The sequence below is a fragment of the Haliotis asinina genome, chromosome 6, assembly GCF_037392515.1.
Source record: "Haliotis asinina isolate JCU_RB_2024 chromosome 6, JCU_Hal_asi_v2, whole genome shotgun sequence".
Classification (NCBI taxonomy): domain Eukaryota; kingdom Metazoa; phylum Mollusca; class Gastropoda; order Lepetellida; family Haliotidae; genus Haliotis; species Haliotis asinina.
In genome coordinates this window covers 18,967,430-18,991,251 of record NC_090285.1, presented here as the reverse complement: position 1 = coordinate 18,991,251, position 23,822 = coordinate 18,967,430, and the positions used below count along the sequence as shown (strand labels likewise).

Here is a 23,822-nt window from a genome sequence, read left to right as displayed (position 1 = left end):
CCATCACAACACCGGGATCTACCACCATTAATCTCCTGATGGCCCAGTGCACATTTACCCAACCATATTTACATTAAATCCCCTTTTAACCTTGACAGGAGTAAACAACTTTCAACCACAAGATCCACAAGAGACAAAAACACAAATCAAATCACACGCAGGATTAGGCAAAACGTTGAAAAATAAAAATTTGTAAAATATCATGCAACATAGTCACTGCATTATATTTCCAATTTACTGAAAAATATATCAGGTAAATATCATGTTGGAAGTCTATAGACGGAAATTGTATTTATATACTCATGAAAATGAATACGGGAACACATAGTACAAGTGTTCTTTTATTCTTTTCCTGTTTTTTTCACAAGGCATGTACGTATTCTACTGCGGAAGAAATTCTGGAAATAAATAAAGGAACACTTGTACTTTGAACTTGTACTTTTTCACTATCTTTATCTTTGATCCTTTAAATCAATACTTAAACTTCCAAAAACACAATTTGGAAATCTGTAAACAATTAATCAAAAATAGAAAATCTAACTGAAAAACTTACACATTTCTCATCTTGTGTAAGGAACACGGACGAGAGAGGTATGAGCATGGCCGCAGCGGCACGATGCCTCGGAGGAATGTCACAAACACAACAGTCATCTCATGGGGTAGGTGTGGCTACTCCAATGACTGACAGAACCTTGTAGCAATCTACAATCTTGGGTACTAGAATCGTCATTGGACAAGAGAGTGGATCGTCTCGCTGATACGAGATGTGAGAGTCACACCTGAAGAGCTGTAGGCCATTACACTGGCACACACTCACAAAACAAAATAACTTTAGGCTAAACTTATTCAGGAAGTTTACGAACTTCGAATTTGAACTTGAAATTTTGACTATATTATAAAGATATACATTTTATCACTTTGCAAAACTTTGTCCTACAACAAGCATGTTCTTGATATTCATATGCTAGACATATTGTAGAAGTTTTTATAAACTTGAACTTGAACTATTATATAGATATACATTTTTTCAGCTCATAGATTTTCCCCCAAAGCAATCATTTTCTTAATATTCAAATGCTAAACATACTCAAGACATTTTTCTAAACTTGAACTTAGGGCTTAATAGATATTGTACAGACTTACATTTTATTAGCTCATAAACCCTGTCCTAAAACAAACATTTTTTTATATTCAGGTATGGAGATAAATTCTTTTAGCTTACAGATAGATTTTTATACAATTACAGCTAAATGTTTTTCCAGCCTCAAAATACATTCCTCGAATTTCGGAATATAATTATTTTTTACATGACTGTATTAGTGCAAATCTCATTCATTTTCAGAATTGCAGAAATGGGAAATGATTTGCAAAATGTTTGGTCTTTTGACATAGATGAGTTTGTTCTCATAGCAAACATTCTGATCATGTTTTCTAGTTATGTAATCCAATCACGTGTCCTGACCTTGATTACACCAAACACACCTGGACTCTAATTGAATGAATAATACCTTCACGGTTGAGAGATTTCCCCACAAACATACATTCCTCCAAACAGGTGATTATGTCAGGCAAACGCGCACATTGCCCATCCCAACTTGTTTATGAACCCAGCCGTCAGGCATGATGGGATTTTCCATGACCTTGCTCTACCTGAGAGAGTATATTACCATATTATCATGTTCCATATCCTTGACCATAACACACGTACCCTGACCCGTTCTGTTGGCACCTTGTGTCCATCTTGAACCCACCCATATCTCTACCAAGCCTACTCCCCTCCTTTGTAATCTTAGTAGACCCATAAAGATCTTGGTTAGAACTGGTCTTCAAGTAACCCATGCTTGTCATAAGAGGCGACTAACAGGATCGGGTGGTGAGGTTCTTGGTTGACACTCATCATATCCAAGTTGTGTAGTTCCATGATCATGTTGTTGATCACTGGATTGTCTGGTCCAGACTCGACTATTTACAGACCATCACCACACAGATGGAATACTGCTGAGGTAGGTTTTAGTTAAAAACGGAAGTAGGTTTCAGTTGCACAGGACATCTCACTCTGCAGTAAAAACAAAGGAAAGAACAGACTTGATGGATTACAGGTGCGAATGACTATGGTGTTTTGTTTAACACTAAGAGGTTTCTTATATTCACTCCAATGCTGGAGTTGAGGTTCTGCCACCTGTGTAGGGATGTGGTGCACAGTCTGATCATCCTTGCACCTGTATCTGTGCAGGCTTACGGTATCACATACATCGATGGAACTAAATACTGATGTCAACCATGTGCGCACCTGGAGTAGTGCATTCATTTGAAGATTACAGATTTACTTGATGCTTAAGGAGTCAACATGTTCATCTTTTATAGAGATTTCAGAACCATCAACCAGTAATTGATAGTTTGAACAGAGATCAAATTTGTGAGAACAGGATAGGGGCTGGGGTATGATGCAATGTGCCTAAATGGAGGACCTAGAAGGTGGGGGTGAAGAAAGGTACAAGGTGCCAAGAGGGATTGATCGGAAGGTGGGGGTGAGGAGGGAGACAGAGTGCTATGAAAGAGGCATTCAATCCTGCTAGTTGTCTATTATGACAACCATGAGTTACTGAAGACAAATTCTAACTGAGAACTTCATGGCTTTCATCGTGCAATGAAATACATAAACATATGTTAAGTTTGGGATTACGATTTTTCAGAAAAGTACAAATTCTAGAACTTCACTGCGTTGAGTACCACCAGGATTCGACCCCACATCCTCAGAGTCAGGCACCCAATCGTCAGCACACAAAGTCAGCTGCTTAACCCACTCTGCCACTTCTGTCAAAAGTGGTGACAAACATCTCTTGTTGGCTGAAATAACATCTGTGCCTGACTCCAAATACCTTGATTTTGGCATGTAAGTCCATCCATCAATACAGGTGTAGTCTGTGTAGCTACAGGAAAGTAGCAATATAAAGCAGTATGCAGTTAATATCTGATCTCAAATATATTCTTTTTGTATAACATTGATCAGAACGTAATATGATACTACAATGCAGTGTATTATCACTTACTAAGGAATAAATCTGTCACATATGAGGGCTTTTCTATTGGTAACCAAAATCTATTAGAATTGACTTCTGAAAGCATCACCATATTTAACTGAACCCAAGTGGTACTACAAGCTGAGAATACAACCTCAGTGACCCAAACTACTTCAAAATCTATTCATCTTGCATTTGACTACACCGTTACAGAGCATGTCTTACAAATCTTTCTTATTCAGCCGTTTCATATTCTCAAATGCCTTTATAACTGAAGTGATATCATTTCATATTCCACATTTGAAGTACAGAACATAATTCCTGGTCCGTAGATAGACCAAACATGACAGTTATCCTCAGTAAATTCTTGCACACATTGCTTTCAATGTCTCACTTGTGTCCTACAAAGTTCTTTTGTCAATATTCATATATCGGTTACACACACACAATACGTACTCCACCTTCTTTCACATTTGGCCATCTCTACATTAAAATTCATGAGGCATGTGATAAAAAGAAAGACGGTCTAATGCAACAATTTAACAAATGATTCTGCTTGACCTGGTAGGGAATTTGCACTGTCATATCTTGCATAAATCAGGGTCAGGGGGGTGGGGTGCAGGGCCACTCATGTTACAGTGTAATACGTGAGTATACTACAGCATAGCTGTATACATATAACTCAGTCACAGTGATGTCTATTTAGCAATAAAACTGTAGGAGGGAAAATGTTGCCTTGTAGTACACCCTGAGAATAAAGATAGACGAACGTAATTAAGATCATGTCAAATGTTTCTTGGGAAGGTGCATATATTTTCAAGCTGCAGAATTGTTTAAGCAGTGACCATATAATAGTCTCTGGATAAGGTCTCATAGAGACTGTACCATGTCAAGAGTAAAACCTTAGTCAAACAGGTCGTTCCTTAGCCACATTTTACAACCTACTTGGTAGATCTCCCCACTCATGATTCAATCTGTCACAAATCTGGTCAAGATGAGTGTGTAAAGACGTCAAATTATTTCTCTGCACTATTTTCACACTCTTGGATGGTCTTATGCTTTAGAACATACAAAAATAATAAATTTGACTGCCTGAACCCAAATAACTGTTTTTGCATTTAATACTTACTATTATCGTTGTCGCTGATGATTTTTCAAAACAGCCTTCAAAAACTGCTGATTACTATTGTTTCAGCAGATACTAGAGAACATTTCCTCTGGTATTATCAAGGAGATACTCCTGTCAGGTGCACATTCCTTGTATATCAAGAATGTCACAGGGGTATCCTAGATCAAGTCATAATTTTTTAAACATGTTTTTTCTAATTTTTGGATTTTAGGATGATAATTAGCATTCTATATAATCTCAAGATCAGAAGGTCATTATCTCTACTATCTCTCCATGCCAAACTTACAGCCTAGAGACCATATATCTGGCCAAGAGAGTGATATATGCTACAACTATTTAATATTTCCCAATATATGTAAGTCATGTAAGTAATGTGGAGACTTGACAACAGATGGTGGTAAGACTGCCTAATAACAAGTTGTGTGAGCAATAGTATCTGTAAGAATATCCTGAGGCTAGTCGACATCTGCTTGGGCAATGTATCAATGTCAGCACATAACATGTTCCTAACAAATCTTTAAAGTCATACGCCATAATGTTACCTAAAGGTATATCACGTAACCCTTATACACAAGCTGCATCTTAGAATCAAAATGAAAACAATATTTCAGAGTTTACTACATAAAATATTACTGATATCTTATGCATAACTTTTTAGCATTTTACTTACAAGTTTAGTTAATTACAAAATTTAAAATATTCTATCCGTGGTTCATGCAGTCTTTCTCTTTTATGACCCAGGAATTTGAAAATGTTTTGAAAACGTTACTGTTTGAGTCAGATTAATAAAGATGTCTGCCATAAACCTGTTAAGAATCCAATATTCATTGTCAAACATGCATGGCTGACATTCTATTTTATTACGAAAGCAGAATAATTTTGGGATGATGCACACAGACCTTTTGTGTTTTATGCTCAAGGAATCTTAAAAATTCTTCAAAACAGTTTTCATTTGTTGCTAGATTAATGAAGACGTCTAGTTGTGTAATTCTGTTGAGAACCCAACATACGTTTTCAAAAGTGCATAGTTGACATTTCTTCTTTTTCTTGAATTCCACAAAACTGGAGAATAATGGTTGACGCTGTCCAGTTTAGAGAAATGTTAATCTATGGGCAGACCGCATGACGACGTGTGTAATGACAAACTCACAAATGAAAGAATCAACTGTGCTGCATGCAAGCACCCTGTTTGTCTCAATCTTTGCTACTCTTCACACCTTATTGCGATTAAAGTTTATAAAGTTCAAGTTCTATTCTGTCTGGGGAGATGGGGCCTCCATTATTTGGCCTCGACCCACACTAGCCCTCGTCCATCACCTACAGGTGGGAGCAACTGAAAGGGACACGTCTGTAGAATTGTGGCACTCTGTGACCCTTGGTTGCACCTTTGGAATGTTGCATGTAAATGTGTTGATTCGTTCGCGCCAACGCCACCAGTTAAGCGTAAGACACATCAAGCCGTCTTGGAACTCGGCAAATGTAAGAACAAATGTTATCTATACAAAGACTCAAGGCTCATCCACTCTATGGTCAGTCGATAGAAATTGAAGCTCGAAATAGACAAAGCAATGGTGTTAAGAATGACAGCTATCTTAATGATTCAATAACTACATTTGCACATGTTTGCGCAAAACAGTGTGACTTCAAACCACAATTTATGATCGATAACAGACAAAAAGTTTCAATTATATAATATGGAAGGCATCCATGTTTTTGAGTCTCAAACTTTGGAAATGACATACTTTGACGAGATATGTTTATGTTTTTTCAAAAGTTGTAACATGACTGAAAAAACAATATCAACAATTTCAAATGAAAGGCATCATCTTCAGAATGTCTTATTTTTCAGAAATAACATATTTTGATGAGACATATTTACATTTCATAAAAACATAGAAGGATGGATAGGGTCAATATGTTTTGGAAAAGAAACAGCACATGTTTTCAGGATGAAGTAGCTGAAGTTTGTCTTGATAAACATCAGCATTGTTTGTCATCAGCATTTTAAAGCATTGTGTAAGAAAATATTTACATGTCTTATCATTGCTTATGACTGCTACGTAAGAATTATACATAAACTACTTTGACCTTAGACATTTAAACTTTAACTTTTTAAAATGCAACTGTATCTACCAGTAAAATCAAATTAAGTAAACTTTCATTTTAATTAAATACAGTGAATGAGTCAGTATAGTTTTATGCCACTCTCAGAAAAATTCCAGCAATATCTTGGCCGGGGATATCAGAAAGGGCTTAACACACTGAACCCATGATAAAAACAAAAAATCATTTCTATACTAATTTTTTTAAAATTCAGTGATTCTTTCCACAAATTTGACTGGTCCTATATGGGGAGTCAGTGTGTTGAAGAATTTAACCACTAGTCTCTGCCACATCAAGCCCAATTAAATGAAGGGAAATCATAACCTATTAATCTAACTAATATTTTTCAAAGAAAATGTAATCAATATTTCTACAAATCAAGTTGTGTCTGAAGTATATAAAAATCTTGGCAAATCTCTCAAGTCCGCAACTCAGGTGAAGTCATGCCTGCATTTATCTACACTTGACTCAGGAGTATGTACTATGTAGAAGTATGGAGAACCTCAAGATCTTCAGCATCATTAAGAGTGTTAAGAACTTTTCCTTCTTTTCTTTCGCATTTCAGACATTCAAAACACAACTTAGCCTGCCAGTTTGACCTTGACCTTTCTGGTAACACTTTCAAAAAAACATTTGACAAGGTCAAAGTCAAAGGTCTCCAATTGTTCTTTTTTGTGTACTCACAAATTATGAGGCAAGCCAAACAGACGAGTGTCTACTAAATGACCTTTGAAACCCATTCCGCCATGAACTGTTTCACTTTTTCACAGCTTCATGCTAATCAGGTCTCTGCTAATGTCTTGTGACATTAACAGCTCGCACTTAGTCTTCAAAGCAAGAATGATGATGTAATTTGGAAAACAAAATGGCTACTTACATTAGTAACCTTGTCCACGGCCTTCTTCAAGTCATCAAAGTCTGTATGACTTGAATCTGTTTCATCGAGGAGATCATTTAAATACTTGTCGTACTCCGGGATGCGTTTGATCTGGAAGAAGAACACAAAATGAATTACAATACTGACTTTTCATCCCTTGTGTTATGGTTTGCCCTTTTCAAAACAGAGATGAAAATGCAATTCTTCACCTGCCCTACAACCTTGATGGTTGCATTTCCAAAATAACCCATCATGTATCTTTTTCCATGGCATCTGGTACCGAAATCTACAAGTTCAAAGTCAAACAGCCTCGTTTTAAAAATTTGTTTAAAATTTGGGGTTAGAGACCCAATTCTGGCAAACAACAAGAATTTCAAGAATTCTTGGACCAAAACCTCAAGACCTCTCTTGTATAGGTCTGTGACAAAAAACAGTAATAAAAAAAGGAGAAACCGAAAAAAAACATAACACTCTTTAGGACCGAGTTTACTGTTGCATTAAGAAGCTTGAGCAGAAGATAGTGCAACATTTGAAAGTTAAACTGTGATTTTCTTCGCATTAAACCACATGTAATCTCCCCTGTCACAGAGCCAGGGAGGGATCTCAATGAGGAGTGTCTCTTCGTATGTGATAACTGTAGATCTGTTAGCGTGTGAAAAGATCAGACACACACTCATGGCTGCCAGTAAAGAATTACTTTACCATCTCTGGCAAGCTTTCTTTTACTTTCACAATGGTCTTTCTGGATTTTTGGATTCTGATTTGAGTCAAATGAACACTCAATTTGATCTTAGAAGGGGTAAATATTCAATAATGACGTGACATGGCATGACGTGACGTAACACGTCTTATATAATGATTGTTCAGTGAAAGTCTCCTTCTCAAAACACAAGTTTTTTGTATCCACATTTTTTTTTCACACTAATATTTTTGTCTACCTTTTACACTTTCCAGATAAAGCCCTTCCACTTAATTATTTTCAGCAGTCATCCAAATTCCATAAAAGTTTAAAAATTTGGAAATACAAAGTAACATACTGCTAACAGAAATTTAGGAACAGAGAAAAAAATTAGGAACTGCTTGACAGATTAACAGCAGTCATACATAAAACAGTGTGTTTTATTTCTTTTGAGTTGTATAAAACATTAATGCATTTTACTTTCCCAAAATATCTTTAAGAAAGGAATTAAAACATAGACTGTCTTAAAGAAAATTCATACAATATATATGCCCTACGATAGTCTGTCTCACAGATACTGAACCATACATTCCCTACACCCTTGCCCTCCCTGCAATGCTAAAGCCCTAAAGGAAGTAAGTCTCGATTCCCTAGGTTAAATCACTGCTCTCTCTGTGGCTCCTTTTCAATTTAACTGGGGTATTTGTTACGATCACAATTATATATATTCAGCGACTAAGCATAAGTCTAGCCCCATGACTGTATGTGTGAAAGTGCAGGTATATCCTTCAAGCCAACAAAAAGTGCCACACCATCCACTGTATTAATGGTCCTGCGCGTATCAGGTAACATCAAAGCATTATAAATCTGTGTCAAGAGGATAAGAAAGTAAGCATGTAGAACACCGTCCAAGGAGAAGTTTTGGAGCGTGGCCCACATCTTGCTATATCCCACGTCTACATTTACATACACTGGCCAGTCAACCGTGACAAGCTGGCCTGGTCAAACTGACATTTCACATTTAGACTCATATCATAGTGTCACAAGTACAGACTTTGGGGAAATCTGATTCAGTTCTCACAAATTTGTAGGTGGACTACTACCCATGGGTGACCAGTTGCAACATTTCTGATGTAAAAACTTCCAGTCCCTAGACATACATCGTTTCACCCATCAATAATTAAGCTGTGTTAACAGTTTCCGGATACAATCTATGTCATAGAATAATTGATATAAAATAATATAACACAGTCATTCCTCACAATAATACTCTTTGAGATACCACTGATTCAGTCAAATTGTGGGGTAATCTGTGGCTCCTTGCCCACAATCAACCATCTTCACATCATCAAAAATAGCATGTCAACAATTCACTGTTGATCTCCAGTTAATCACATTGCAAACTTACAAAATTCAGTAGCACAAGATCGGCATTATAACGACCATATACTGGATATTATCTAAGGATAACTGCAGAATTAGATCATGATCTGTGTAAATACAACAGACAGCAAAATTCAGGAGTTACCTCATGTAAACACTCAACAAGATTGAATGACTGTTGCTACATACTGAGTTTGATGCAATGAATATGTTTCTTTATCATTTAAGGGTACATTTTTTTTCTTATCAAATGCAATAATTAAAAGTGAAGAAATAATTCAAACGATTATGATCTTATCAATCCTAAAAGTGGAAAGTACTGTGTTAATATTTGACATTGTTTACGACCTAACAATCATTGAGAGTAAATGATACAAGGAGTCGCATCGTCTTTGAGACAATTTGCATACAGATTTCACTAGATGTAATAAAACAATAGATAACATTGCCATCATTTGATATAAAATCCTCATATCACTGAAATCAAGATACCACACGTGGGATCAAGTGGTTTGAAACTCACATAATACGGAGATTATAGTGCCCTGATTCAAATCATGAGGAGGTTTATCATTGACAAACCACCACAAAACATCAATGAAAACTATAATATTTGTGTGAGGTTTCAAATCTAACATTTAGTGGTGGTTTATCATTGACAAACAATGAAAACTAAAAGTATTTGTGTGAGGTTTCCAGTCTAACATTTAGTAGCGTTGGAATAAAAATGAACCACATGACAATTAGGAAGAGAACAGATTTAAGGTTGTTCTGTCGTGAGTTAAATGCATTATTTTAAAACAGATACTTTTGTGCTCATATATTCCTTTTAGTGATCAGAAACAATGAAAATCATTAAATAATTTAACTTTAGTGAAATGAGCCAATCAAAATAAATCATTATTAAATGTCATGGTGGAATGAATTTTAAACCCTGATGCTTTAAAATCAATGTAAAATATCTGAAAGCGTAACTCCCCAAATTGTAGGACATCATCATAAATCAACTGTTCCAAAACTACAATAGACTTGATATGAATAACTCATATTATCACTCAATCAACAATTCTAATGACAATTGACATCTGACCCCAGGTAAGAATACAACAGCCCCAGGTAAGTAAAGACCAACAACAATCTAACGAGCAGTCAAGCAGAAAAAACACAGTGAACACATGGGCTGAGGTACAATGACTGTACCTCTCACTTGGTCCTTGAAAAACAAAGTGTGAGGCTGATCGGGCTCCCAATTGACATTCACACCACTGATTTGAATGAAAGTGTCAAAAATGACTTCCATGTAGATATACACTTTTTGGCAGGTAGTGAGTTAATTACAAAATATCCTGTAAGTCCAACATTAAAATGTGACATTTATGACAATATGAACCAAAACTGAGTTCAGTGACGTGCTATCTGAATGCAGTAATTGATCAGTTATAACATCCGAGAATGTTTTCCTTAACTTCTTTTGTTCTGAAAATTGATTCATACATCCGTTAATGTATTTGTACAAGAAAAACTTGAATTTGTTTGATGGCAACACTGTATAACATTTCTAAATCTTATGCGTCAATGAAAGTCAGAAAAATATTATACAAATTTGTACTTAAGTTTTGTAAACAGGAAAATGAAGGCTGAAATTCAAAGATTACAACCATCAATGTGTCTCTCAGCAAACTTAAACCAAATATTTGAAAGATTTCAAAGCAACATACCACCAGAAATCTAACACTGAGAAATACCCTGTACAGCATATTAACAAGACCAACAGTGCCAGACGGTTGAAAGTATGAAAAGAAATATTCCATTTATGATTTCCAGGTGACGTAACTACTGAAGTATTTTCAGAATTGAAACATCGACACATAACAACCCTCGATGACATAGCTGTCATGTTGTAATCGTAACTCAAACAACAATCAAACAATCAAACACAGCGTCTTCATACTTCCATGAAACACAGCTCTCTATGCTACAAGAACATGTGGATTGTTACCATGATGTGAGGTATTACAGCTGATTTACAGGCCTGTCATACGAACACTAAGAATGTTAATGTTCATTTTTTTAACAGGTTGAAGGAAGGATAGGACGTGATATCTGTCAAGGGGACTGACTGACATACATTACGAGTAGGTGTTAAGAAAAGAATCCTTCCCAGACATGTAATAATGTGGGAGTGGTTCAGCCTGATATTTATAAAAATGTTAAATTTTTCCATAATTTTTTGTCAGTATTGCGTTCATAAATTTTTTTTCTTTGACACTCTGTGAATGACTGAACATATGATATAACATTAATAGTCCACTTTTAAAGTGCCATTTCAGGATGAACATATTGCTCAAAGTGCTAAATATAATATATATGAAATTTTAAAGTCCCATTGATCTGCTTGAGAAATTGGTATGCAAATAGTTGAGATATGATAGATATATTTACGCAGAAGGTTGAATTAACACAGAATCTTGTCAGACTTGTAAAACATATTTGTTAATAACAAGCTGTTGCTTGTATAAAAAATGTCCTTGTTTCAGAGACAGTTGGTAGAATTAGTTCAACTAAAAAACACCTGTGATATGCAGTGTTGACAGGTATACTCACAGATAGGGTTGTCAAACCACATAGGCACTCAAAACATGATTCTGTTTAGTGTACAATCCGGCTCGAAATCTGTCCAACGTCACGAACCACCTTGTCACTCTGTGCCATCCACATTCATAACCTCCACACGAACAACAGGAAATAACTTATCTTCCCTCTCCTGTCTAGGAGGTAGGAATCAAGGTGTAATACAAGCCCCTCGCCCCCAATCTGCTGAGTGGGACCCCATGCTGATGGTCAACCAGTGCCTGACTCAATGACTGGTTTCAGCGGACAACCTGCCGTGGCCTCTGTAGGACAATACAAAATGGCCTGGGGGCGCCCTGTCTTCACCCCAACGCAGGCCATGGCGTAGACAGGTGAAATAACAGACTACCTCCTCACCTCAACTCGCTGGACTGCCCACTAATGGGTATGGTCAGTGTATGGGCATCTGTGGTACCTTGAGGTACCTTGTTTGTTTTTTATCGAAGGATAACTACATGATGCTATAAGACAATTCAATATGTTCTAATATCTGAATATGCTGGGGTATTTTGATGATATGTTGTATGATATTTGCAGATACCTTAAGATACTTTTAAAAAAATGTGGTACCTGATCATCAGGATAATTATATGATATCCTGCACATTTGCAAGACCTTGAGATATTTCAATATTTTATGGACTCTGGATATCTTGGGGTATTTTGATGATATCCTAAGACATTTGCAAGATACTTTGAGATAACCTGATATCATTTGGTATTTTGATTACTTTGGACAATATCTTAAGGTATTTGCAAGATACCTTGAGATACCTGCATATTTTCTGCATACCTAAGGGTATTTTGATGATTTCATCATCTTGAAATACATGGATAATTCGTGGAAAATATCCTAAATAAGGTATCTGAGTGATATCTTTATATTTGGACAATATTCTATGGCATCGTTTCTTGAAATACCAGGGCATGTTCTGAAATATTCACAATATGCTTGGGTATGAGAATGATAAGACTGGATATCAGAACAAAATATCCAGGAGAGTTTGGACGATATCCCATAGTAACAGATAATATCCTTGTGTGTCTAGATGTCCCCTAGAGCACCGGGACAACCCAGGGTCATCGGGACAACCCACGAGGGTGACAACAATCAGGCTGATTATAACTTAAAAGGGACTGTACTATGAAGGAGAAGGGATTAGGGGAATCGGCTGAAACCTTTTAACACAATACAATGAAAACAGAGAGTTTATAGCCATGGATTAGAAATCCAATGTTCATATTAAGCCCCTTCACATGAATTTAACTGGTGCTTGAGATTTGAATCTATGGTTGAGGGGTTAGAGAATCTGGTACGGGTTGATTCAATTGAATGAGCTGAACAAACAATCTAATGGGTACAGAACCATGGACAGTGAGGTGAATGTAGACTATAGCCAGTATTAAAACACACAGGCCATATATAGTTTGGATGGATTGCTCTTCACAGGATGATAAATGAACTTTTATCTTTAATGTTCAATAATTTAGACCATAGTACTTTTACTTGATGGTACAAAAGTCAAATATCATATTTATCATACTATTCCTGAAGAAACATACCCAATCTGCAAAGTAATGTAAACCACCACGATATGTTGTTATAAATATCATTCATTTCATATAAGTATCTTGTATACCATTTGCAAACAGAGCTGTTTCTGAATATTAATTGCAGCTGTGGAGTCTAAATATAGTGAAGTGAAGAAAGTCTGGAATCGAAAACACTTAAACTGATATGCACTTTCTGGTACAATGTTACAGCATCAACAACATCTTGCAATCAGAAAATCAAATAAGTACCGAATGTTGTATGTTAGGTATATCTAGTATGTCATGTATGTGACACATACGATATATATATGAAGTATACAATATATATTTTATATCAGGAAAACCTTTTATCATATACCTAATCAAGCATACCATGAATACTAAATACACCGTGTATGACACATGTATCAAGTATACTACTATGCTGAGTCAAAACCTGTTGTCTTGAATGCTGATTCCCTGTATGTTTGAAGCCCATTCCTGGTGTCCCCCTACGGTAATATTGCTGGAATATTTCAAAAGCAACATAAAACCATTCTGACTGACTCACTCACTCATATTCAAGGACACCATGCATATAACATACATTATACAGCACATGTTTATGAAGTACACTCTGTATATCATATACCTCAAGTATACCATGTACGTCTTGAATGTTATACCTCCATCAGATAAACCCCAGGTGTCTCAAGAAACTCTGACAAGACTGATCACATCCTCCCATCCTCTCTCACACCCTGCCCACGTCAACAAACCCTTGTCTTGATACCCAGAATCTTTGACACTTGGGACGCATCTAGGGTCACAAGATTTCCTTGATGGGTTAATATCAGTTCCTGATCCCCGTTCTGATGACTCCCATCAAATCTGACCATCTACTATCCTAACTGTTCTTGTCTAGATTGCCTCAGGCTACATGACAATTCATTTTCTGTCCACGTTCCATTATATGATTGCTTAAGCCTATATTTAATGGATAACTAGACAGAATATGTTAATGATACTGATAAGTAAATATGGTATGGGATTTTTGTCACAGACACTAAAACTATGACCACACCTTCCACAAATCTACAAAAATACAAAGACAATTCAGATTTGAATATAATGGAAGCTGTCAAAATCGGCATTTGTCCAGCCTCCACTGTAATTAACTATCATATTACAAAACACATTAATAACTATGATTATACTGACATAATTTCATACAATTAGTCTAATCATCTCACTTAATGATTGATATGTTAATACAAACAGTGAGCGAGGTGGTTTTATGCTGCTTTTAGCAATATTCCAGCAATACTATTGTGAGGGGCACCAGAAAAGAGCTTCAGACATTGCACTCATATGGAGAATTGGTGTGGGTAGTCAGTGTGACGAGCAAATGCCTGAACTACTAGGCTAACGCCACCACCTCCAATACAAACTGTTACCGCTGCTATCGTTAGTAATATCTTGTATTGTTAGTATCACGACATCTGAGCTCTAAGCCATGCTCCATCAACTGACATCCAGTTGAAATAGGATTACAAAGTACAAGATCAAACTACATAGCATCACAAAAAGAATATTGTGAAATTCAGAAACCATTGCTAACATACAAAATACTTCCCCACATGACCTTGACATCTGATGACTGGTCATGTCAAACATGCACCTGTATGCTGGGTTCAAACCCAGTCAGTCAACCTACACAAAGCCTTGAGGACCTACTGACCTACTTATCATGGACAGTAGTCATGTCTTTTCCATCTTCACAATGACAACACTGGAACCACGACTGGTCTTAGTCAGTGTGAACAAGGTTCTGCACCATGAACATGATTCTGAACCAGGTGAAGAATGAAAGCAGTGTTTCTCCAAAGAGACACCATGAATGTGAAATGATCATCCATGTACCAACTTCAGATCAATTTGAAAGGAGTTTTCATAAATGCCCCTTGAGACCAGAGACCACATGATAAATTAGATTTGTCTTATGGCCTAAACTCAGATCAATAAGTCAAAATGTAAGCAGGACTTCCTTATAACCTCTTACTGACTCCAACTTCAGTTGAACAACAATCCTAAATGAATTTTAGCTAACTTATTTCAGGAAACATTTGTGAACTGAAGATACATTTATTTTGCTGATTGGGATTTAACCCTTATCCTACCAGCGATTCCCACTTCAGCTGAACAACAGTCCTTAACACATTTCAGTTTGAATTTTTTGTTTGTGAATTAAGGGTTAGTTTTCACGAAAAATATGTGGTGATTTTGCAGACTGAGGTGTAACCGTTAACCTTTGGGTCCCAGAAAATTTCTGTCTGCCATGGATGTATTGCTTGCCCAAACCAGAAACAGTTCCAGTTAGCATCCAGTGGGGAAGCAACATGGCTTTCTGCAGATGAGTGGGTAAAGAGTTAAATCAGTACAGCCCCATATTGAGGCCAAAAATGTACAAAACATACTATTTTCTCATGTGTATTTCTGACGTGTATCCATAGCAGTGTTGAAGGGGCATATAACTGTCTAACTTTATAAGAAATAGCCTAAATTCATTGACATTTGAACTGGGTTTATTCAATTCAACTCTAAACTCCAAAAACAGTGGACAACTTTTAATGGTGTCATGCAAATTATAAGAGTAACATGCTGTCAAGCATCTGTCACATGATAAACTTCATCTAAAATTAATATAATCAAGTTCATAACAAATAGACCAATTTCTGTCCTCTAGTTAGATAAGTAAAACACAGACTTGTATCCCTTGCAAATGTTGAGTTGAATTTAACAACACAGGTTGTAAATGTAAGTGACAAGATTTTTTCCATATTCACAACAAAGTCAAGAGTGAGTGAGTGAGTGAGTGAGTGAGTGAGTGAGTGAGTGAGTGAGTGTTTTACACAGCTTTTAGCAATATTCCAACAATATCACAGTATTGCGGCGTGGAACCAGAATGGTCTTCACCCACTGTCCCCAAAGTATTGTATTGACTTTCATGACATGTATCAAAACAAGTCATCCACTCAACGATATTCAGACACTTATACAGTACTGGTATCTGACATGTATCTACTTTAAATGAACAAATTTTTCAGTGACCTTTGACAATTTCGACATCTTTAAACGAAAAAACTTATGAACTTTGAAGCCTTTTGTCTTAAGGGCCGTCACTATAGATGAGCAGGGCTGGGTTAAACATCTGTGGGTCGAGAAGACCTATTTCAATTAGCACTTTGGTGAGGCAAGAAATATATGTCAGTTTACACAGAGATTGACACTAAGCTCAGACTTCCGCATGCTCACTCAAAAAATATCGGGTTAATACACAGATTTGTTTAGCCCTCTTTCGCAGGCCATTCCTGCTCACATGCATGAACTCTGACCCCTCAAACAGCCACACGGGGGCTTTGAAGTACAGAGTTTGTACACCTAATTCTTGAGATTGTCTTTTCTGTATTCTTGAGTATGTATCCACAATCAAATTTCTATGCACGTAAATACTGTCTGAAGGACGTGATACGCCTGTACCAAAGACAAGATGAAGCTCGTGCCATTCCATGCATCATGCAGCATAATCATGACCCTCGTAAACAAACAGTAAAGTTTTGGGTGCAGGTCCAGGCATTGCAGCTTACATAAAACGTGAGCTCAAGCAGACGTCAAAAACGTCTGGCAATAATTCGTCTTCAAACAGAGGGCACACACAAATCATCGCTGAGGGATTATCCTTTTAACTTGGATGAAACGTGATCAAAAATAATCTTTGTTAAAGAACCTTTTGGCACAGTTTTTCAAACTTCAATGTTAATAAGTGGAACTGGCATTGAAATTGTCCAGGAGGACAGTAAATGGTATAATTTTCAGCGTCACGTGTTGTGGCCTTGGCAATGATAGATTGACAGGATTACAGTTTGATGAGATGAGTTTTGTTTGGGTCTTTACGTTGACGCTGGTCTTTTGTTATTGAAATGTTTTCTCCACATTTGCCATCACACAGTTTCTAACATTTAGCTTTGAAAATGTAATTTTGTATAATAGAGAGAACTATTATATTTAAAGGCAGCAGTTTTGAAAGGTTTGAATTATTTAGAAAGTTTTAAAATCATAGTTTAGAGGTGATTTATATATGTACATTATTACAAGAATAAATATCTGAAAAAGAACTTATTGAAAACATCATATGATAACAAGAACCTGAAAACCTTTTCACTATGTACTAAGCTTTAAAGGACTGAAAAGATTTTCTTCAAAATTCAAAGTTAAACTGGAACCATCGTCCGCGAAAATCTTTCAACTTTCACACAAACATAATAATTGTGTGACATTTGTGAAATTTTGTCACATTCTCTTCACCCACACAAATGACTGTGGATTATCAGGTGTTTACATCTGACCACAGCAAAGAGGTAGTTGCACTCGGTCAATCACGGTCAGTGGTTGAACGACGACAACTCAAGTTATTGATGTCTTTTCTCGTCAAACTTCCTTCCTTAGGAAACATCCTCTTGATGACCAGCTAACAGTCAGACCAGACAACATTACACACAGATATCGACCAAATACCTCTTAATGGCCCTAAATAACTCAACCAGATTTAAGGAATGCATACTCTTCATTACAAGACTAGAGGTCTGGTTTTCATTAATTTAAACATTTTTTGTCCAAAAAGTAAATAGGATCAGACCATCACAAGTAACTACTAGAAATCGACACAAAGGATCTGGGAAGATTGACAGTTATATATTAAAGAAAAGGTGCTGAAAGGCAAAAATACTTGGCCATTTGATTTGCATACAGTGCATTTTGTAGTATAACCTTATTCTTATGATTTGTCATGTAATGCCATTTAAAAGAATCAGTGAAGTAGTACCAGAATAGCAATTATTAACATCTTGAATAGCCTTAAATAGAATCTTTCTACGCTGGTTGTTCAATAAACTCTCTAAGAAATAGTGATGACCATTTATGTATTAGTTGCGATGCATACGTTCAGTTCTTTAAAATGCAATACTTAGAGTCATAGATTATTTGGGGTTGTTCTGCAACTGTGCAAAACACTGTTAAATAATTTTGGTTTTAATCCATTCTTGTGTCGGATGAAATGGAATCTTCAGGCAAAAAGAGGAAATTTTCATTCAATTTTCACAGTTCTGATTCATTTTCTTAACGATATACAAAGTGAATGGAATCTCTGAAGCAAAACTGATACAAGAGTTATCTAAGAATAAGGCGAGATGAGGAGCTTGTCAATACACATAAACACATATCTTTTTAAAAATCTCTCAAGATTATCAGTATAGTGTAAGGGATGATAAAAGTCACATTAAACACTACCCAGCACAGTTAGCAACATAAAGGGGTATGATTTAGAAGTTTTTAGTTTTTAGTTTCATAAATTTTCCCCAAATGATTAAAACTTCACCCCTTTTCTAAACTAAAAATAATGTTATAACCGTTAAAACCTTCAAAATCTAAAAACTTCTTTTCACACAAAGATTGTTGCACATACCACACAGGTAAAGAGAGTAACACATCACAACTCAAAGTTGCAACTAGTTGTCATATACATAGCACCAACAATGTAATCTCTAAAAGCAAAAAATAAAGATTGATTTAAAAACTTAATCAAATTTCAACATTGGCAAGTATTTTATTTAAATTACCCTTGAACAAAATACCCTATTCTTCCACCTGCTCATGAGATCAAACTGTCACATAACACCGCAATAAGAAAACACTAAATAAAGATAAACAAGTCCGCTCTTTAAACTATGCAGCATTAATGAATTTGATCCTTTGCTTCCTCCATTTGGTGTCACTTTTAAAACTAAATATTGGAGGATGACGCATTTGGTGTGCATATACCCCTTTGCCACGACAGGTCTCTGTTTTACTATGAATAACGCTCTTTTCAGTCACGTTGAGTGCAATTATTATTTCAAGCCCTACTGTGATATTGTTCAGTGTTGTTGATTCAGGTTGAATTTTGCTTATTATGGCTGGAATAGTCTGTACATCCATTAAAACAATATAGAATCTTCATTTTTCATTTGAGTGACAGGCTCTCGTTATATGCTTCTGTGCTGAAATGTACACCAAACTTTTCAAGTCAAGGGCATGGATAGTTTAGCAATATTGGTTAATCAAAATATTATCTTTTTACAGTTGTAAATATAAATCAGCATGATAAAATGAAAATTAATGGTAAAAATTAAAAAAAAGCATCAAAATTTTTCAACGGGATTTAGTATATATCATTTTTCAGAACAATTCCTTATGAACTGGTTTGCAGAATGGTTTATTCAAAATCAAATTATCCTTGGAAGAGTTTAATCATTATTGGAATCTTGTTCATAATGCACATTATGTTACAATTTTACATGTTTCCGCCTAAATATGCAACTTTATGATAAAAAAATAATAGCCATTAAGATAAGCTGAATGATAAGAACTGTACAAGAACTCTCCTGACTCAGCAAAGATACCTAAAATCAAGTTTGAAACAGATTCATTGCGGGAAATAAATGTTTTATTTCATGTCACTGAGTTATCACATAACACCTACATTTCTTTCTTGAAAATTTAATTTGTATAAAATCTGACAACAAACATGTTAAATAACATATAAATTTCCAAACAAACTGTGTTGAAATTTAGTAAATTGTTCAAAACTTTGTGATGATCGTTTTCTAAAATTTACAAGTACTCTCCAATACACCAATATTGGAGCAACATGAAAATATGAAACAAGACTATCTGAATATTTAGAATACCGTCATGATCAAGTCTGGTGCCAATAACTGAATACAAATACAATTCCTCATCAATGATGTCTCACCTCCAGTCCCAAAGAAGACACATAACATTAACACACACAAAGTCCATGTATAATAGTTCCAAAGATAGGAAATCACAACGATCACCATACCTGTGGTAAACAATCGATGATCCGCAGTTTCTTGAAATGTTCTACACTTTCAGCCAATATTGCTTGTGTATTGGTGAATGTTAAGAGCTCCTTCAGATGCATGCTGTACAGATAGGAATCAGGATTCACAATAACACTTTCTGCATCAACATTTCCAAATGTTGTACATCGTTTTTTGAGCGTCCCTACTCATCACTTGTCGCTGAGACGGTTTGCATCATTTGACCAGCCTCCCCATCCTTCTAACATCTTGTTATATTTAGAAAGCAATAGACAAATAATCCCTCTACACAGAACGATTCTACTGGCTGGTTCCTTCACATGCTGAACTCTGACCTCGCAGTGGGGTCATAGGTCGGATGCTGTTTATACAAGATTCCATCCTCAGGTGTGTTTTCACAGGTAATTTCAAAATATGGCGCTTAAATCTTTTCAAACAGAAACCAATATCCTTTTGAATACCAGTTAACATGTGTAATTGAATATTTTTGCTTTTGTTAATTTTATTCTACATAAATGTGTTTTTTTTGTCTAATTGTGTTATCTGTGATTAGGTTAATAATATTCTGCTAGATAATTATTGGAACAAAATAAGTTGTTTTAAGGTAGGGTGTGGCAGAAACAAGATACCTGTCAATATTGATTACTTTGTTGATAACAAGGTGTTTGTATGACCTGTTCTTAAACATCACTAATAACAACCGAGATTTCTCAGTCTGGATCTTCTAGTTATTTTCATTTCCTTCAAACCAACATTGGAAATATTTTGTATTATCAGTTGATATAATTAATATTGTTTCTGCATAATTTTGATTTATTAATGAAGGGTTTATATTATGAAACATTCATTAAGAGATTCAATATATCTTTCTTTCTTCCTGAATGTTGATCTTATGAGAAAGTTGTTTTTCTGATGATTTGTTGAATACTTTCTCTTTCAGGTTTTTAACTTGAACTGAAATGTTGGTTCTTAGCTGGGTCAGTGGTTGGGTATCTAAAAAATGTGAGAACGAAATCTCTCTTGTTTCCTTCTCCGCCAGTGGCCTGTTTCCTAATGCCAAGAATGTTAGAATGTGAGACTGGCCAGACATCTAATTAGAAATGTTCCCTGAATCATCTATACAAGCCTGGTGGTTGTGGAAGCAAATTTGGACGTCAAGGTCTCCCAAGGTCAAGGCAGCTAAGCTGACCAGCATATTGTCATCTGTTTACAAACATGGCACAAAATGTGATGAAAGCATCAGCAAGAGGGATGACGATTCCATCAACAAACACTCTCAACATGACGTGATGTGTCGCACAGTCCCAGAGTCAACTTAAAGCACAGTCCGCACAACCACCTCTCCCTCATCCGCATGCAAAGTCCAGCAGTTTTGAAGATCGTGTTTATGGCGCTGAACCAACTCTCATCCCTCCCTCATCACCCCTCCCACCCCCCAATCAGCCTCATCTTCTGTGCATGTCAGTGTCTTATGTCAACAGCATCTTCTAATACTGGCCCTCTGTAAGCTAAAGTCGTGCACTGGAAGCATAGCGGAGGTCTGTGAAACTGGAGTGACGCTAAATTGTTATGTGTTTTACTGCAGTTGTTCCTTAGCTTTAGCTCCCGACATTAGCAGCAGTCAGCTCACAAACATGTGAGGAACTTTAAGTTTATTTAAGGTTCTCTAATGTTGCTGCAAAACGTTTTAATTCAATCTATTTTTTTATTTAAATTACCGCTTACCTCAAGCACAAGGTGACAAATTAACATCCATGAAAAGAAGAAAAACAACTGATGTCTTGAGGTTTAGTAAGTTTTTATTTTATCATGTGTTTCTATTTTTTATCATTACTTGATGATAACAGATGCTGCTGCATGATAACATAAAAGAAAACTGCAAAATGTGAAACAAGGGAGACAACTCTTCCAAAATTCTGAAAGTGTACAATCTTCTCACATTAATTTAAGAAACATATAAAGACCTGTTGAAATGCTAATATTTGCCCCAAAGTGCATTTAATGATAGTCTACATTCCCTATTTGATTAACAAATTTGCAGAAATATGGCCAAGAAGAAAATACACTTTTGAAATTTGTAAGATTTTTTATGAACTAGCCAGGTAAGGACACTGATTGGAATCCTAGATGAATCTTACACACTACAGGAATGTACTGTTCGAACATATATAAATATTTCCTTCTTACAGAGCACCAGTTCTCACCTGACCCAAGACTTGTCCATCCCAGAAGACTTAATTTCATATTAATGGTGATGCTATCTCACACTCGAATTACTTCCACAATGAAATGAACCTGTTTCTACAACCGTTTATCTATCATCACACACGGACAAAGCTTCAGGACAAATTGGGCCTCAAGGCAATACTATAGGTATTTGCAATAGGGACGTTTAACGGCCATTTGATCCTGATTTCAGGTAACAGCTAGAATATTAATGTGTTTTTTAGAAACATAATTGAATTAAATATGTTATACAATATCTATCCTTACACTGTTATCCACTCAGATATTGCTGGAATATTGTGAAAAACAGCATAAAACCATACTCACTCACTCACTCAAGCTGTGCATTATTCTTTCAATTATTCTCTCAATCATAACACAAAATGACCTGTTTCATCACATCAGTGCAGAATATTTTTAGGAACATGAGATGAAATCAGTCAAAACCAACATAAAACAATTTCAAGATACATGTTGTTGATGGTGATGATAAAAACTAACGAGTCATTTATGGAGACAGAAATATGATACTGACACAGTGGAATAAATTTCAGGAAGAATCTGCACCTGAACTTACATACCTGGTATGACGTAAAAGGGGTGTAGTCAGGGTCGCCATTAAACACTCAATTTATTTTCAATACCTCTTTCACAAGTCTGATGATTTCTGACATATAGCATGTCAAATGACAAGGCTTCACACACCCACACAGTTTTCATTCAATGACTAGTGCTGATCCCAAGAATTGTCTATCAGATCAAGAACATGCCATCCTCTTTTTAACGACCATTACGTTTGACCTCCGGGCACATGATGTCTCATATCACAGGGCAAATGAAATTATTTAAAATGGATGCGTCAACTTTCTAGAAACGATCCCTTAATCCCTTTGATTGAAATAAACAGACTTTTGGTAATTATTCACACATTTAAATTGATCTATTAAGACTGGAGCACTCAGATCCATGACCGTATTAAGATGGTTAGATTGGACGGTCATCTGTAAGGTCAAGGGATCATGAACAGCCCACTGTGAGAAGGAAATGGGATGTGACACTGATCTGATCTCGCAAACATACATCAACAATTACACACAAACTCTGTGGATGGAGGTCCTATTATGGCCATTGTGTGGACGGCATGTCATCCTTGTCAAAATACATCAATTATGCTACCTTCACTATGAATCATGGATGGCTCTATGTCACTGTGTGGTAATTATGGTCAGCTATGTCGACTGAGATAATACATGTACAGTGGATACGCTATACATGGCATGTGGGTTACCCTTTCTGTCTGT

General features: G+C 36.0%; 1 protein-coding gene across 5 annotated transcripts in view; it reads right to left on the bottom strand.

Annotated features, from left to right (window-relative positions):
• LOC137287666 (rho GTPase-activating protein gacF-like) overlaps nt 1-23,822 on the bottom strand; it is a 237,826-nt gene that overhangs the window by 42,526 nt on the left and 171,478 nt on the right. For 3 of the 5 annotated variants that reach the window (XM_067820053.1, XM_067820052.1, XM_067820054.1), the window contains one exon: nt 7,130-7,240. In XM_067820053.1, the coding sequence (XP_067676154.1) occupies nt 7,130-7,240 (111 nt within the window). Of the gene's footprint in view, nt 1-553; nt 613-7,129; nt 7,241-11,795; nt 11,892-23,822 lie in introns of those variants that run through there. The other 2 variants (XM_067820056.1, XM_067820055.1) reach the window with 2 other exon arrangements.